Genomic DNA, 16,127 nt, shown 5'->3' with positions numbered 1-16,127 from the left:
TGCTTTACTGCCATCTTCTGTTGAGTTGCGCAGTGTCCTGAATGTTCGATTCTCACGAGGAAGCGGTGCCGACGCCTCATGCAGTGGCTTCACGGGGTGGAATATAATCTATTAGGACGAGTGTACATCATATTCATGCAGGGAAAAGAAAGAGAGAGAGATGGAGGAACGAAAGAAAAACATAGTTTGGAGTGATCTATCATTTTAAAATGTTGATTTGCCAGTAGTAGCCTATTTGCTTATGAAATGCATATAATTATTAGGGCTCACATTAACATAATAAGCATGAGAGTTGCATATCTGAAAGCAGTGAACACAATGAATGTTACAAAAGCAGTGGGATGGCTTTGAACGCACGTTGCTTATATGTACAATAAAAACATTAGTGCTCTTGGTGTGTGTAGTTTTATATTTCTATACTTATATTAATACAATATGGTGCTTTTGTATACACCACATTCTCATTTAGCTACACAACAGTGTGACATACCAGTAATAACTGTCATGCGCAGTCCAGGTTGTCGCAACGAGAGAGGACCCAAACGCCGACATTATTGCACAAAAACAATCTTTACTCCAAGAAACCAGAACGACAAAACACACGGACCAAACAGTACGAAGCCACACTGGGAATGAGACGAACAGGGTTTACATACACAGGCAAGGTGAGAGGATTGGACAACGGGGAACGAGACACAGGTGAACACAATGAGGGCGGGGCCAGCAATCACAGAAGGAAACAATCAGGGCCAGGGCAGACAATCACAGGGAGACAGACGACACAAGGACTTCCAAACAAGACACAAAACTAACACAAACTCCAGATCATGACAAATAACTGTGTTAAGGTATATGTATGTATAATGAATCATCATTATACATCATGTTGAAGGGCAGAATAGCTCAACAGTGATGTTATACTGCCGTGATGAGAAATGCAATAAGACATGATTGAGTAGACAAACACACTTAATTATGATGAAGGAAGAAGTTGGAGCACATCCACTTACAAAAGGAGGCCAATTAATACAGGAAAAAAACAAGTCTTGCTCAAAAACCTAAAACCCCTAGACGACCCAAAGCAAGAAATGAAACTAAGATGGGAGCAGAGCCAGACTCTCAAAGTCACGCAGCGCCGGCTCTGTTCACACCAGACTGACTGGAGAGGCCTGATGGAGGACGAGAGGACATGAAGGGCTGGGCTCCAGACTACAGGGGTCCTGGCAAGACTTTCTTTGGGGGTCCTCCTTACTTTGTGTGTGTGTGTGTGTGTGTGTGTGTGTGTGTGTGTGTGTGTGTGTGTGTGTGTGTGTGTGTGTGAGAGTCATATGTTTGGACTACACTGCTAGACCTGACATATATCCCTCTGACAGTGACATATGTAACAGCCAAATGGCCGCCATGTGAATATGGTGAATACTATTAGTCAGTAGTACGGGTTAGTCCTGTATGTAATGAAATAAATCACACTAGACAAACTGACAACATAACAATTTAATAACAAAATAAATATCTAGATGAAAAAAGAAAATACTAACACAGTAGAAATGTTACTTTGTACATTTTGATAGAGATTTTCTTTGTGTAGTACAGGATAACAAATAAAAAAGGACAGTATGTTCCATACTTCAACTGATCCTGTCCAATAGCAGACCGAGAAAGACAAAGGGGGGGGGGGGGGGGGGGCGTTTGCTTTTTAATGGCACAAAACACCAAAATGCGTTCATGTCTGTGAGAAACTTTTAATCCCAGTAAAATAAGGCAACACACATTCATCACCAAATTAGTGAATTGGTTATTGGAGTATTGATCTGCCCATTCCGGCTTGCCACGTCCAAATCTGCAGTCTACAACACACTTCCTGGTGTGAGTTGAAATAAACTGATGAAATCTGATGTGATCCAACTCCCCAGAACAATAGAGAAAAAGAGATAGATTTCAAACAACCATTTAGATGTGTTGATACATAGACAATCTGATACATCATTGAGAATACATTCCATATATGTATATAACTAGATGTAATATGACAATGCAAGTAGTTATTCTTCTTCTTCTTCTTATTTATTCATTCTCAATCTTCTGTGGACTCGTCTTCAGTTGCCAAATTTCTCTAATCCGTATTGTTCTTATTTGATTTGATGAAAAACACTTAATATATATGCCTGGTCACACTTCTCTACGGAGGGATTCATTCAGTTACCTCCATAATAGTGATCGTACAAGAGTCCAATAAGCTGATGAAGTGATTGTGCTGACAATGATGTCCTAAATCTAACCTTATTTGTATAACTGATCTAAAAAAGAAGAAGAACACTTCCTTCCAGAGCAGTCTTGAACGTGGTTTCTTTGAACACTAGAGGGAGACATTTCATTGTTGCGTGTGCAAAGCAGCTGCACACTCAGTCCAACGTGTTGCTATGACAAGTCAAGGTGTCTTAGATAATGGAGATAACAAAAAAATGACAAACTTTTGAAAGGTTGCTAGTCCAAATATATTCAGCTGTATCAATAAATATAGATGTAAAAAAAAGAAAATTAAAGTGTAACCATCTTTAAATACCAACGAAATGACCAAATGACATTAACTGATACAGTAATAACGAGTATAAAAGAGAAGGCGTCGGTCTGCTCGGGTCGACATTGCACTGGCTCCCAGGGATGTCCGTTGTGTCAGGTGTGACAGCAGCGTCTCCTCCACCAATCAAAACACACTTCCGGTTGAAGCTCGTCGTTATCAACGCTCTGCCCTTCGGCAGGACGACGGGTCAGCAGAACAAGCCAGCTGTTTGAGCCTCTGGCTGCAGACAGCGAGGAGACTCTGGATGCTGACAGCGGGTTGGAAATAAATAGTGAGCCACACGGCAGTTATCTGCGTGGAATCTGGCAGCTGAAAAAGAATAATGGTGTTTCAATGCTCTTAACTGCGAGTCGGAGGGTCCGTGAATATGTTACACTTGAGATTGTGCCATCACCTGTCACATTCTTTCGTTTTCTGTCTCTCCTTTTTCTTCCTTCCTCTTCCTCTTTGCCTTTTCCTACAAGGGGAACAACGTTACCAATACACCTCTTTTCTCTTTCAGATGGAAGATTAATATACTGATGTAATAGCAATATAATCATCTTCTTACCTTACAACATTCGCAATAGCTTTCCTGACTCTGAGAAACAAAGAAATAAATTAGTAAATTGTAAGTATATGTCAACCGTGTCTCCAAGAAATTACATTTATGTATTCATTCAAATATGTTTTGTGGTAAACATAACTACTGTATAATGTTTATATGGCATACAGCCCATGGCTCCAATCATTCCAGTGTGTTATGTTTCCTCATTATGTTTTATTAAAAACGTGTAACTCAGATGGCATTACTTTGCTGATGTAAATGTGTACAGCATAAATGTAATGTCTTTAAAGACACGGTTGATTTTGGAATACTTGTAAATATTTCACGTCACAAATTATGATTTGTTTTCTTACCTACATTCACATGTCTGATGCTCCACAAACGTCATCTCAACATATTCTTGACCCGGCTCTGATGGCCTGATTTTCAACAGCTGAGGGATAAAAACCAGTGAACGTTACCAGAAATAAATGAAGTAGATTCAACAAGAAGTATTACATCACACAAAGCTCTTGTCTTACCTGCATGGTGACATTTGAGGTGTGAGTGGGATGGCACTCCAGGTTTTCATCCCCACAGCAACCTGCACACCTCACCAGGGGCACACAGGCGGGGCTGTAGATGTGCTCCACCTCTGACGGGTACTCCTGCACCACCTCCACCAGCTTCTCAATGGTCCGGCAGAAGCTGCGGCCCCAAACTTCTTGGAACATCAACACTAGGATGAGAGGAGGTACGAAAGAAGTCAGCCTGTTTCTTATGGGAATACCTGCATGCAGGTCAGTTGTATTTTGGTTTAAGAGATGCATCATTTTCTGTCTCTCTAGCTTACGTTCAACGTCCAACTTATTTAAGCTTGTGTGTGTGATTTAGTACTGCCAGAAAAAAACTATTGAACTGCACTGTTAATGATCATACACAGTCTCAGGAATTACCTCAATAATCCAACAATAATAATAATAATAATCCATTGCATTTCTATAGCGCTCAAAATACTCAAAGACTCTTTACAACACATAGTTTAAATATTCTAAAAGCTATGCAATAAAAATAACAAAAATTACAATAAAAACAAACGATAAAAGCAAATAAGAACGTAGAGAGCACACAATCACACATTGAAAGCAGTTTTGAACAGGTGGGTTTTGATTTGTGATTTGAACAATGAAAGATGGCCACCCCATACCATGTATACAGAAACATAAAACCAGTTGCAGTACGCCAGTGTGTATCCTGTTGTCATTTTGCAGTCAAAATGTGTGTCTAATGTACAGTACGCTTTCCTGTGGGAGCATATGTGTGAAAGTGTCCCAGTTGCACAGTCTGTGGGGGAGGAGCAGGGAAGACTTCGTCCGAACGAAGCAGAGAAGGAAGAGAAAACAAACATTGGAAACATGGCCGTGAACAGAACCCTGCTGGAGCTGGAGCGGTGCCGCCCCACGGGCACCTCTGGGACGACAGTGACCCCCGAGGTCACCCAATGGAGCCTCACATCACAACAGCTGTTTATAAAAGCAGACAGGCTTGAAGGAAACGGGTGGGGAAGCGTCTAGGAGAGAGAGACGAGGCCACAGACTACATCGTTATGCGGCGCAAAGGGCCCGTTTCTGTATGTCCGCTGCTTGTTTGGCCTTTTCTCGTACTTTAATCCTCTGGCTGCAAGTTCTACAGTCAATCGATTTCTCTTTTAACAGCATTCATTTATAGGGATGTGAGGGAGGAAGAGGATATGAAAGGAGAAGTTAAGCAGTCCAGAGTTGACATGTCCTGCTCCTCGCTAAATTCTGATTAAATGTTTTGATTTATTTGGTTTACATCAGAATACTTTCGTAATTTTATACTGTGGGTCGCATTGTGGGACCCCAACATCAGACTATAGCTTTAACTCAAACACTGGGATAATATGGTATGACAAAATAGTTAGAACTACTTTTTCTTAGTCAGTCTTGTTGTACAAATAGTGTTTTAACACCCCAGAAAGTATTTTTTATAAATAAAACCAGCTGAAATTCTTACCTTCAGTTGTATTGCTTATGCTCGACAAGGGAAGACTCTGTGAAGCAGAAAACAGAGTTGGTTATTCCTTCAGGGTTCTTTTGACTGCATGTTATAGTGTAAAACCCTAGATAGTTTTAGCTAAGCATTCCAATTAAAGGACTCAAACACAGATGAAGGTAAACATTCACACATTGCACCTCCGACTAACTCAATACACACCTTTCAAACTTGAAAATGCAAAATATACTAAATATCCTGGACATAAAGACAGCACTAGTCTGCAGTCACCAATATCAAGAATCATTCTACTCCGGTGGTGATAGCTGGAACTGCAGTGAGACTAAGCTGAAGATCACACACCTTTTTTCTCTCCACCCTGCAGTGGAAAAGTTTTTCTGACAAGCAGCAGATCCAGTCTCTGTGTGCCCAACTGTTTAGGTTCAAAACCTCTTTCCTGTGGCATAAGATTCAGCTCTTTATTTATTTTCCAGCTCCGTCTTGATTTTTTCCCATCATCCCACGATAAACAAAGTGCATTTCCCATTCGCCTGGGAAAACACAAAACCTCTCGTTGACTCCATCTCAGGAAGATAAATCTCCGTTTGATAAAATACCCTCCAGCAGAAGAGCTGAAACGGCGACAGACAACCTGCCACTGCAATCCCTCCTCATCACCGGTGTTACACTTCAGTTTTTGTGTAACACACACACACACACACACACACACACACACACACACACACACACACACACACACACACACACACACACACACACACACACACACACACACACACACACACACACCTGATGACATGTATACTATTACACTGTCTGTAAAAGTGAGACAGATGGTGAGATGGAAAATGCTGGACTTGTTGTATAATAGCACACAGAAGGACATTCCCAAATGATGCCAGGAAGGAATGTTGCTTTTTACACCATCTGTCCGTTGCTAAAAATGCATCTCCTTCCTGTTAAGTACCGACATTAGTTTGAGGGTGGAGATAGCATCTGTCAGAAGCACAGTGCGACGCTATTCTGGTGATTAAAGAGGAATATCCTGCTTTAATGATGATGCATTCACACGAACATGTCCGAGGCTCTAAAACTGTCACGGAGATAAGAGGCAGGGAACGCAATGCATTTAGGACAGATCCGTCTCTGCAACAGAATAAACAGACTTCATATCAAGAGATGAGCTTCCAGTCAACCACTTATGCGGTTCGGTCCTCCTCGTGTTCGGGGATCTGTTCAGGCATCTCCCCTTTTTTAAATATAAAGTGAGTGGTGATCTGGTCAGTGAGCAGCTGTTCCTCTGTCAGAACAGCTGCTCTATACAGTGGTGTTCGTTGAACCGTGTTGTCTTTACAACAGCTCCACGGGACGCAAGCTCCGCTCGCAGCTCCATGCACAGCGCGGGAACGGCGTCTCAGTTTGTGTTTAAAGTCGTTTCACAAACTTCCACTCTGAGGGTATAGAGCGTATTCACTCACGTGACCACAACAACCTTTGGCGGCCACGTTGGGGTCCATGCACGGCATTGTTTTGCTTTTTTTTAATGCCGCTCTTCTTTTCGAAATGACCGTCATATCCTGAAGGACATGCGGTCGCTGGGCTCTCGCATAATCAAACAGCGGACACGATAGGTCAACTTCTTCCGACATTTAATAAGTGGACCCCAAGATGGCGCGATTGAGACGCTGACGTCACGTGAATTCGCTCTATAGCTTCTTCTTTTCCAGCATGTCTATAGCAATACATGCTTTTTTCCCGGTATTAATTGGCGTATGATCTGTACTTCTTTACTGTTGCTGCTCACATCACAAGGGCCCTTTGGCTCGGGCCCCTCAGTTGCCGTTCAGAATGTGTTGAGGTGGAGAGGGTTTTCTGACCTCGGTCATGGGTTACGCCGTGACACTGTGAGCAATCATCTGTGGCACCTCCTGCGGTTGAGAAGCGAGGAGCGAGCTGCCCACAAGAAGACGCCAGATTATGAAAGGCTGCATGGAGATCCACACGGAGACATTCCTCCCTCCTTGTGTACTTGTAGCAATACGGTGTGATTAATGGTGGCTGGAAGGTAATTCATCTCTGGTGGGAAGGGAGAACCACTTCAGACATGTGTGTAAACTCGTCTTTCGGTTCCTTTCATTCTTTCACTTCATTCCCTGATGACCTTGTTCAGAGAGTTTTTGCTTTTACATTGCTGCACGTCCTTTTCATTTATTGTTATGATGAGTGTTATGATCTTTGAGAATTAAATGTTATTAAAGGCGAAATGCAATTGAATTCGCCGAAACATTATTTTAATGATGGAATACGTCAGCTAAAAGCCATGTACAACATCTTGGTTTGGGGAAAACAAAAACCACAATAAAAGGAAAATATTTATTTACTATACGCCGAAGGAAAGAATTTAATGCGCACATTTGATTTGCTGCACAATCTACTGCTAATGGCTGGGGATGGTAGATCATCAAAGAGGTACATCAAGAGAAAAACAAACAGCCCAAAAAGCAGTTGTTAAAACAATTTTAGTTTGCGGTTGATTTTATGACAAATTATTGAGCAACGTAAATTGTTGCTATAAAAACATCTGTGTTACATTTACAGTGAACAAGAGAGAAGAGAGAGGAAGAGATGGCTGAGGTTTAAAAGCTACTAATTAACACGGAGCCCAGTGTGGTCACCGTCCACCAGTTAGACGAGTTCTTGACATCTGCTTCTCGCGGTTTATCTCGAGCCGTTGACCTGATTGCGTTGCAGAGGGAGGGGCGGCGAGTTTTGATCGAAAACAGTTCATATTGAAAACGTGGCATTGACGGGTAACATATGTTTCTGGAGTCTCTGGTGAAAGCTTGTGAGCTGCTGGCTGAGAGTTTGCTCCGTCCTCTGGGTCAGATCAGAGGACCTGTTGTCTCCCTGGGCACCCGCTGTCAGGCCACAGAGGCTCCGGGCCTCGTTACTCTCACTCCCACACAGCTGAACTGTGTCATCTTTAACCTCTTTGCTTAACTCCATCTGTCAGAGGAAGGGCAGCGTGCGTAGGCAGCAAAAACAAAACATGATGGGGACTCGGCGGAATGGTCATAAGAGATTTTTCAACATTGAGGGTCAAGCTGGGGAGGGCGGTGGGGGGCTATTCCACAGCAGGTACTCTGGCCAGGAGCCAGGACGATCTGGATGCCAGAGCGCATACAGAACAGAGTGTTTCCTAAAGAGAGAGAGAGAGACGACTTACAGATGAAGGGAAGCAATACAAGAACATGCTTCGTTCAGTCTTAATATATTAGACATCTTTGCCTGGGGGACTGGACCGTAAAGTATGCAGAACTTTTTTAAGTTTCTCTTCCCTCTTTCATTGCAAATCATTGACAGTTTGAAACAGAAGGTATTCGATGAGGCCCAGTAATACTTTGAATCCAGGAGAAATACAAAAGATCGTGTGACGTACTTGTACTAGTACAATGTGTTTTTCATTCATATAGAATATACACTTTTATTAATCCCCAAGGGGAAATTAGTTCTCTGCATATATATATATTGTTCATATATATCCGTAGTCAAAGTTGAGTATCATAAAAGATGCTTGTTTCGGTTTTACGTGATGATTACTGGTTTGTTTGGTCACAACTCCTTCGACATGTTTGGAGATTTATTTTCTAAACTGAGTGAAACTGAAACTGAACTTTCAGAAAATTGGAACAATTTTCCAAAACCGTATCCATATTTGGTGTAGTTTGAAGTGTAAGGGGATTTCAGTTTAAAATCCGAATTAATAAGAGGAACAAAATGAAACCATCAACATGTTTTTATTTCCCCTGTTAGCCCACAATTACTAAACTGAAGCGCGACGTCGCAGCAGTGAGTATTGATGTATTTGTGGTCAACAAATCTCCTCCGACTAACATATTGCACAGTGATCACGTTCAGGGTGAGTCCGCCTGAGGGGTGAGGAAGATCTCCAACAGAATCACGAGGAAACTACATGTGATTCGGAGAAATGTTCTGGTTTAAGATGACAATAATCTGGAGGGCTGTACTTGGTGTGATTGGAGCTGAGTTTTTGGAAAACCCCTCTTCAATCCTTCTTACGTCGAACAAATAAAGATCCCAGCCAGATTGGGCAACATGCCATTATTTACATTGCTTTCCAAAAGGGTCTACTTTCAAACTTAACCTTATTCGGTGTGGGTGACAGTGTGGATAAACAGACCACGGATGAGATGCAGGCTTCTGTCAACTCCATTTGCTCTTGAGCAGAGTTTGGAATTTGGGGGGTGCATGCAGAGGGGAAGCTGGCCAACATACTCCAGACCTGTAAAGCACCTGCACCTCCTGCTCACTGAAAGAAATATAGGTCACGAGGAACCGCGTCCTGGTTTTGGCCCGACTCGAGCTCGACTGTGAACACGAGACCACACAGGGCCGCCGCGAGCGCCAAAGCAGAACGAGTGAATACAAACACAGAGCGGCGAGACGAGCGAGGAACACAGAGGTGCCTCCCTGCCTCGCCGAGCGTCCTCATCCATCCTTTACCCAGACCCAGATTCCACATCATCGACACCGTGACCGTGACATTTATTCTCAGGTCTCTGACGCGGCCTGCAGGTCGCGTGTATCGATGCTCAGCCACGAACAAAGTAAGCAGGTTCTGTTACGTATACGCAAGGTGGGTGAACCCACAATGCCAGCCGCTACTGGTCTGAGAGTATTCAGCGGGATCACGACGGGGGTCGGGTCAGGGCTTGTGATCGTAGAGTTCTCGATTCTCGATCGTGAATGACACCAGCCACCCTGCACACAGTCTGTTCAGCCTCCTACCCTCTGGAAGAAGGTATGGGAACCTCCGTTGCCGCACCACCAGACTCAGTAATGGCTTCATACACCAAGCTGTCAGGAAGCTAAATTCTCTCCCCTCACTCCCCCCAGCCATATCCTCCAGTCTGACAGGAAGCTGAAAATCCCCCCGCCCCCCTAAAAAATCACTCAAAACTCTGCACTTTAATCACTTGTATTCACTTGTTTAAAATTGTATTACGTATTTATAGTATTTATATATATATAGTATTTATAGTATTTATATATATATAGTATTTATAACAACTGTACGTGAATCTTTATGTTTACTTAGTATTCAGAAATGTCTTGTCTTATCTGTTGTGCCTGTGCACTTTTATATGTTTCACCGTGGGAGAGTGGGAAACGTCCTATCGATTCCTTTGTATGTCTTAACATGTGAAGAAATTGACAATAAAGCTACTACTAGAGCGCTGACCAAACACCAACAGGCTTCAACAGGAGCACGGGGAACGAGCCACAACCCTGAACTCTTCAGTAATCCGGGTGAATGAAGCCTTTCAATTATTCCACAGATATAGACACTTTTAGTTGGGGTGTCACACAGATTCAAAGCGACACCGTAGCATAAATAAAGAAATCTGCTGCTATTTGATTTTGAGATCGGTCTCGATGTGGTTTTCCTGTCCCATTTCTTGGCTGGGAGCAGCTACTTCTGTAAGTCTCAGCTGGTTTCCTCCCTGTGATGACATGAATCCAGGAAGAAACTGGAAAACTTGTCGGTGCACGACGGTTTCTGTACAGCTCACAAGCTCTTTATGCTGACTTTGCTTATTTAATGCACAAATCTGAGAGTGGTATCAATATTTGTCTTCTAGCTGAAAGCTAGAAAACAAATATTCCCCAAAATGTCAAACAACGTATCTAAGACTCCTTCTTAAACAAAGATAATCATACTGTAAATGTAATGATGTTGAGACCTTCTTCAAGTTTGCAAACATTACAAGCAATCATGTTTCGTTGGAGTCGTAGTGAAAAACAAAACAACATCAGTAAAATAGGGTCACGTGACAGGGTAGAAGTAAAGGTTCATACACTGTAAATGTTGATTGAGATAAACACCATTTCCTCAGTAGAAGTCCATTAATTCACGCACAAATGTTCCCCTAAAGACACACAACCACACACAACCACTGTATAAACCCCATCTGCAAACATACAACACAGGTCTTGAGATAAGGCTGACCGGTGGTAATTGTGGTCTCTATTACAGTAAACGCTGTTCTCCCTGTGTAAACCACAGCAAATTACATCCAGATGGGAGATTAAAGCCGAGTAGATGGCTGCCCCGAGCGCCACCGCTCCTCCTCCTCTGCAGGGGGAAGGAGAAATCCATATTTCCTGATTGCGATTGCGGCCCTCCCCTGGGCCGGGACATTACAACCAAAGAGAAATACCACAATAGTGCAAATAAGAGCGCTATCAGTCAGCAAGTCCCTGCTACTGCAGAGCCAGCATGCAGACATCTGAAACTCAAATGTTTCACGAGTGAGAAAACCCAAAACACAGAGAAGGGGGCGCTTGATTTGGTTTTCATGTTTGATTGTCGATAACTGGACAACGCTGTTGCTCTTTGATTCTGAGAAACTGAAAGCTCCACCGGAGCCGATGTTTCATGTGTTAGGAAACCCTGTGCTGATCAAACTCTTTTGTAACGACTGGAAGTGTGATGTCACGCCAGTGGTCACCATGCACACACACACACACGGCACATGTGTGCGATGCAGATGGTCAGACCGGAGCATTGTTTTGCTGCCGCTGATGACGTAGAGGAAACACCTGTGAAACGTCACGTCCTCAAACACAGCGAGCGGAGACAACAGCAACATGCTTCGATGGTGATGAGTGGAACTGTTGAGCAACATCAAATGAGTGAGGCAACGAGGGATTCCAATATCAGATTTCAGTTGTTTTATCCAAGAACAATTACGGATTTTTTGAGACACAAACAAATAATTCAATAATCTCATGCCAAAGGGGAATCTTTAATCCGAAGCAGACTCTGGGTGGTCAGCGGGTCCGTCATTCCATCAGAGGATCAGCAGTTCGATTCCCAAACACGGCCCGCCCTCGTCGATGATGAGCGAGACACTTAACTCTGAATTCTCCCAGTAGCTGCTGGGTCTACGCTGTGTGATTGTAAGTCGCGTTGGATAAAAGCGTCAAATAAATGAAATATAATATAAGGAACTAATTAAGGATATTTACATTGTTAAACATAGACCCACCCACCCACACACACACAGTGCATGTACAGTATGTGGTATGCACAGGAAGTATCAATACTAAACTGAACAGGAGAATGTAGAGTGTCTCGTAAAAAAAAAACCGGTGGAAAGCATTGGTAACTAATGACCGAGAGGCCACCATTGTTCAGAGGGGAACCCAGGTGCTTCCACTCTGCATCAGGAGCCGTATATGAACGGGACCAGGACCGCTTTTAAGTTTATCCGGCCACAATCTACAACGATAATGGTAAATAAGCAGATTTTTTATTATTTTGAAGAGGTCACAAGCTAAGAAATGGGTGGTACTACTGCAGCAGCGATGACACCAATCATACAACCTCAAGTCAATATGAAGACATGAAGAAGAAAATAACATGCAGGGGCCACAATAAACATGTCACTTGTTTCGTCAAACATATTCAAATGACAGAGTTTTGTTTAAAAGTGATTACATGTTTCTACCACACACACACACACACACACACACTGGGCTATGCTGTAAATCCCTGGTAGTAAAGCAGAGATACTGAGCACATGAAGTTAACCCCACCCTCTTTCTTGGCCACTCTTGGGGAACATGAATGACTGCATGAGTCAGAAGAGTCATGAGACTGCAGCTCCAGCTGCGACTATAATGAACAACTCATTTTCAATTAGTGACACATATGTAGGCCTATGGGTAGAGAATCCCAAGGAGAGACGTACGTGAATCACATTCCCAAGCATCTGGCCAACGCTTCCTCCACTTTGGTGGGCCAGACAGTTTGTTGCGGGGGGGGGGGCAGAACTGTCTCATTTTGCCACTGTGACTTTAAAAGAGCTGCAAGACCGAGTGTCGCTTGTCTGCTAAAAAATGTGAAATATTTGGTGCATTTTTGCACTTAAGCAGTGAAGCAAGGCAACCGTTCCTTTTAAAGCTAATCTTTCTCCATAAGCACATCATAATGGCAAATGAATGGTGAGAGAAATACCTCAGATACAACATGCTCACATCCTCACCGTCAGGCTGTATCAGCGGACTGTTGTTGCATCTCAGAATGTAATGGTTCACATTAGCTGTCAGTCTGGGGGGGTGGGGGGGCATTTAACCTGCTTCACTTTGATGTGCCTGGATTTTGTCACTCCTACTTTGACTGAGCAGGCCGTGAGCTGATTATGAGGATGAGTGGAGATGTGGGGATCCCATGGCTCTCCCACTCACGCTCAATTCAGCAACAGCTGCACAATCTCCGGCTAGAGAATCTAGTGGGACATGGAGCTTTTTCCAACCTTGAGAGCCCGACTTTGTGAGTGTAACATGTCTAAATGTGAAAAGCAGCCTGTCAAAAGGGAAACTAAAACAATGTGACTGAGTTCAACACGCTGCATCAGTGGATGCAGCGTGACAGAAGCACTGAATGGACACACCAATGGCCTGGTTTTAGAGGCATCACAAGATAGCTGCCAGACGTCAGCCACCTTGGGACCAAATCAGAAACTGAATGGGTCCAAGAGCGCAAGTTGGCACGAGTCCCCCTGTCCAGAGGCACACACTCTTACAAGTGTGTTTATCCTTTGAATGAGATTGACTCCAGTTTCAGCTCTGTCCTGTTCTGGCACATCTTCATTTTAGGACTTAAAGGCAATGCAGAGAACAGAACATCTTTGTACCGCAGTAATCCCCTGCCAGCCTTTTTTGCACATAGACACACACACACACACACACACACACACACACACACACACACACACCGGTTCATCTTTATCAGCTTGATTATTCACACTGCACATACCTATTAAACATGCACATTATATTCTGAGATTAAACAAGACGTGGAGGAGCTGCAGCTGCAGATGAAAAGAGGAGAAACTAAAGACTGCACACGTGCTGACAGGTTTTACCTGATACACTGCACACACGTGGATATGGGCTTATCAACTCACCAGGATCTGGTGAAACTATATTACCATTCAAATATTTATTGAGGATTACTTATGCAAGGAATGTGTCACCAACATGGGAATCAAAGTGTTTTCTGATGGAAATCTACACTGCAAAAGAAAATAAGAAAAGAAAAAGACTCACACAGGAGTGGACATGTCTGCATCTGTAATTATAATCTATAAATATAGAGGTCTCTGCCAGCCACAACAGTGAGTCACTTAGCATCACGAGTGCTTGCAGTTTGTCACGTTTCAGTTTATGAATGAAAGAGAAGAATGGCGCTCGTGCAAAGGTGTCAAAGCACAATTAGTATCACTTCATCTACGTGACTTCTGCTGACTCGACCCTTTTCTCTGTAGCCTATAGGCCTACCTACGTGTTGAGACTGAGCTATAAACATATAGGCTATAGAACAAACGATTTTAAATACTCAATCAACATTATATGACTTTGTAATGTTAATGGACACACATATAATCCAAATAATCGAACGAGTGTTTACATCCCTAGACGTGATACATCTGTCAATTAAACCGACATATAATCCCATGTCTTGCTGAGCATCACGTCTCATTCATACCTGAAGGTAACGTACCTGTGCAGGTGAGAGCAGCAGATAAAGCGCCACCGCAGCCTGGATGACAAGTTTCATTTCGCGAAGACTTTCGAGTGGAGATCGGTGACGGTGATGGCTCCCGGTGTGCTCAATAAAACAATCCAACCAAAGTGCCGAACTACTCAGGAAAGAGAAAAGATGCTGACCGCGAATTTCGAACTCATCCGCCCTCCCGGCTCAGCAGGCTTAAGGGAATGAGTGCAGTCACGGAGCTGCGCGCTCGCGGCGTGTAACCTGATGAAGTGATTGTGCCGAGGCCCCGGAGGCGGAGTGGAGGCTTTTTTTAAATTTACTGAATAAGCTTAATCAAAGCACACATCCTATAACGTCTCTGCAGGATGGAATAGTGGCAGCCAGTTCCGACAAATCATGTTCAGTTCACACACCAACAAAAAAAAAGTCGTTTATTCAGTCCCAAAACGTGACGATCCGCTCCACGCGTAAAGTTGGGAGCGGTTTCAGTTTTAAGTCCTGCTCGGAGCTGAGCTGAGCTTCTAATTGCCACCACAGTAGGCCTACCTTTTTTACAAGCTGGCCATTTAAATCTCCTCCCCTTCGCTGTCCTCCTCTTTGCTCTGCCTCCTCTGTCCTCACACAGCTAACTGCCCCTTCACACTACACTATGTAATAGTCATCATTTATGTGACGCTGGAAATGGTTATGCAGAGACTCTGGCACTGCTGCTGATGCCTTATTTCTGAATGGAGGAGCACAGGTGGTTTACAGAGTATACATAGACTTGCTGAGAAGCTTCTCCATGATGACTTTCTGTGAGAGCTATTCAGGCAAGGTAAACACGAGGAGAGCCTTTGCAGTTGTGACATGGAGGATGGTATACGCATTGCTTTCTCCGGCTCCAGGATGCACAGAGATTTTCCTCTGAGGCTTTAGTATTTGCAGAGACAGAAAGGGAGATTCCATTACTGTTGACACACAGAGTTAATCTTCAGTGTGAGACTTCTGTGTTTGGAGAAACCCTGGAACGAAAGGATTCCTTGTGGGCTTCCACACATTCCTTCACCAGTGCTGAATAGCTCCGCTGCCTCCTGCTATTGTACAGACCACACTCAGGAGTGTGGTGTTTCTAAACATCTCAGACACTTTGGGCAGAGTAAACCATCCCCCCATTACCATCGTCCCAGGACCGAGCATCAGTAAGTGCAAACAATCGGGCATTGTGAAAGACATTTCCTCCGGCAGTGTCACAGTAGTCTTTTTTCTAATGTGTGTCTCGACATGGCATTGATGGATGCACTTCAAAACTCAAGGAGAGGGCAGAATGGAAGAAAGCGAACAGTTACTCTTCAGGGAACTATCCACCTTTGGCCAAAAGGGTTTTTTCTTCCATCTAAGAAATGAAATCAATATAT

General features: G+C 43.5%; 1 protein-coding gene across 1 annotated transcript; it reads right to left on the bottom strand.

Moving 5' to 3' along the window:
- Positions 1-1,726: 1,726 nt before the first annotated feature.
- On the bottom strand, positions 1,727-15,202 carry pgfb (placental growth factor b). The gene is made up of 7 exons (XM_056426635.1): positions 14,737-15,202; positions 5,145-5,181; positions 3,650-3,846; positions 3,482-3,561; positions 3,132-3,161; positions 2,976-3,038; positions 1,727-2,890 (listed from the first exon to the last, which is right to left on the bottom strand). The coding sequence occupies exons 1-7, from the start codon at positions 14,791-14,793 to the stop codon at positions 2,869-2,871; spliced, it is 486 nt and encodes a 161-aa protein (XP_056282610.1). The 5' UTR covers positions 14,794-15,202; the 3' UTR covers positions 1,727-2,868.
- Between the last annotated feature and the right edge of the window lie 925 nt (positions 15,203-16,127).

This window comes from Pseudoliparis swirei, chromosome 11 (genome assembly GCF_029220125.1).
Source record: "Pseudoliparis swirei isolate HS2019 ecotype Mariana Trench chromosome 11, NWPU_hadal_v1, whole genome shotgun sequence".
In the NCBI taxonomy this organism is placed as follows: domain Eukaryota; kingdom Metazoa; phylum Chordata; class Actinopteri; order Perciformes; family Liparidae; genus Pseudoliparis; species Pseudoliparis swirei.
The sequence above is the reverse complement of the archived record's forward strand: the minus strand, read 5'-3'. Positions and strand labels throughout refer to the sequence as shown.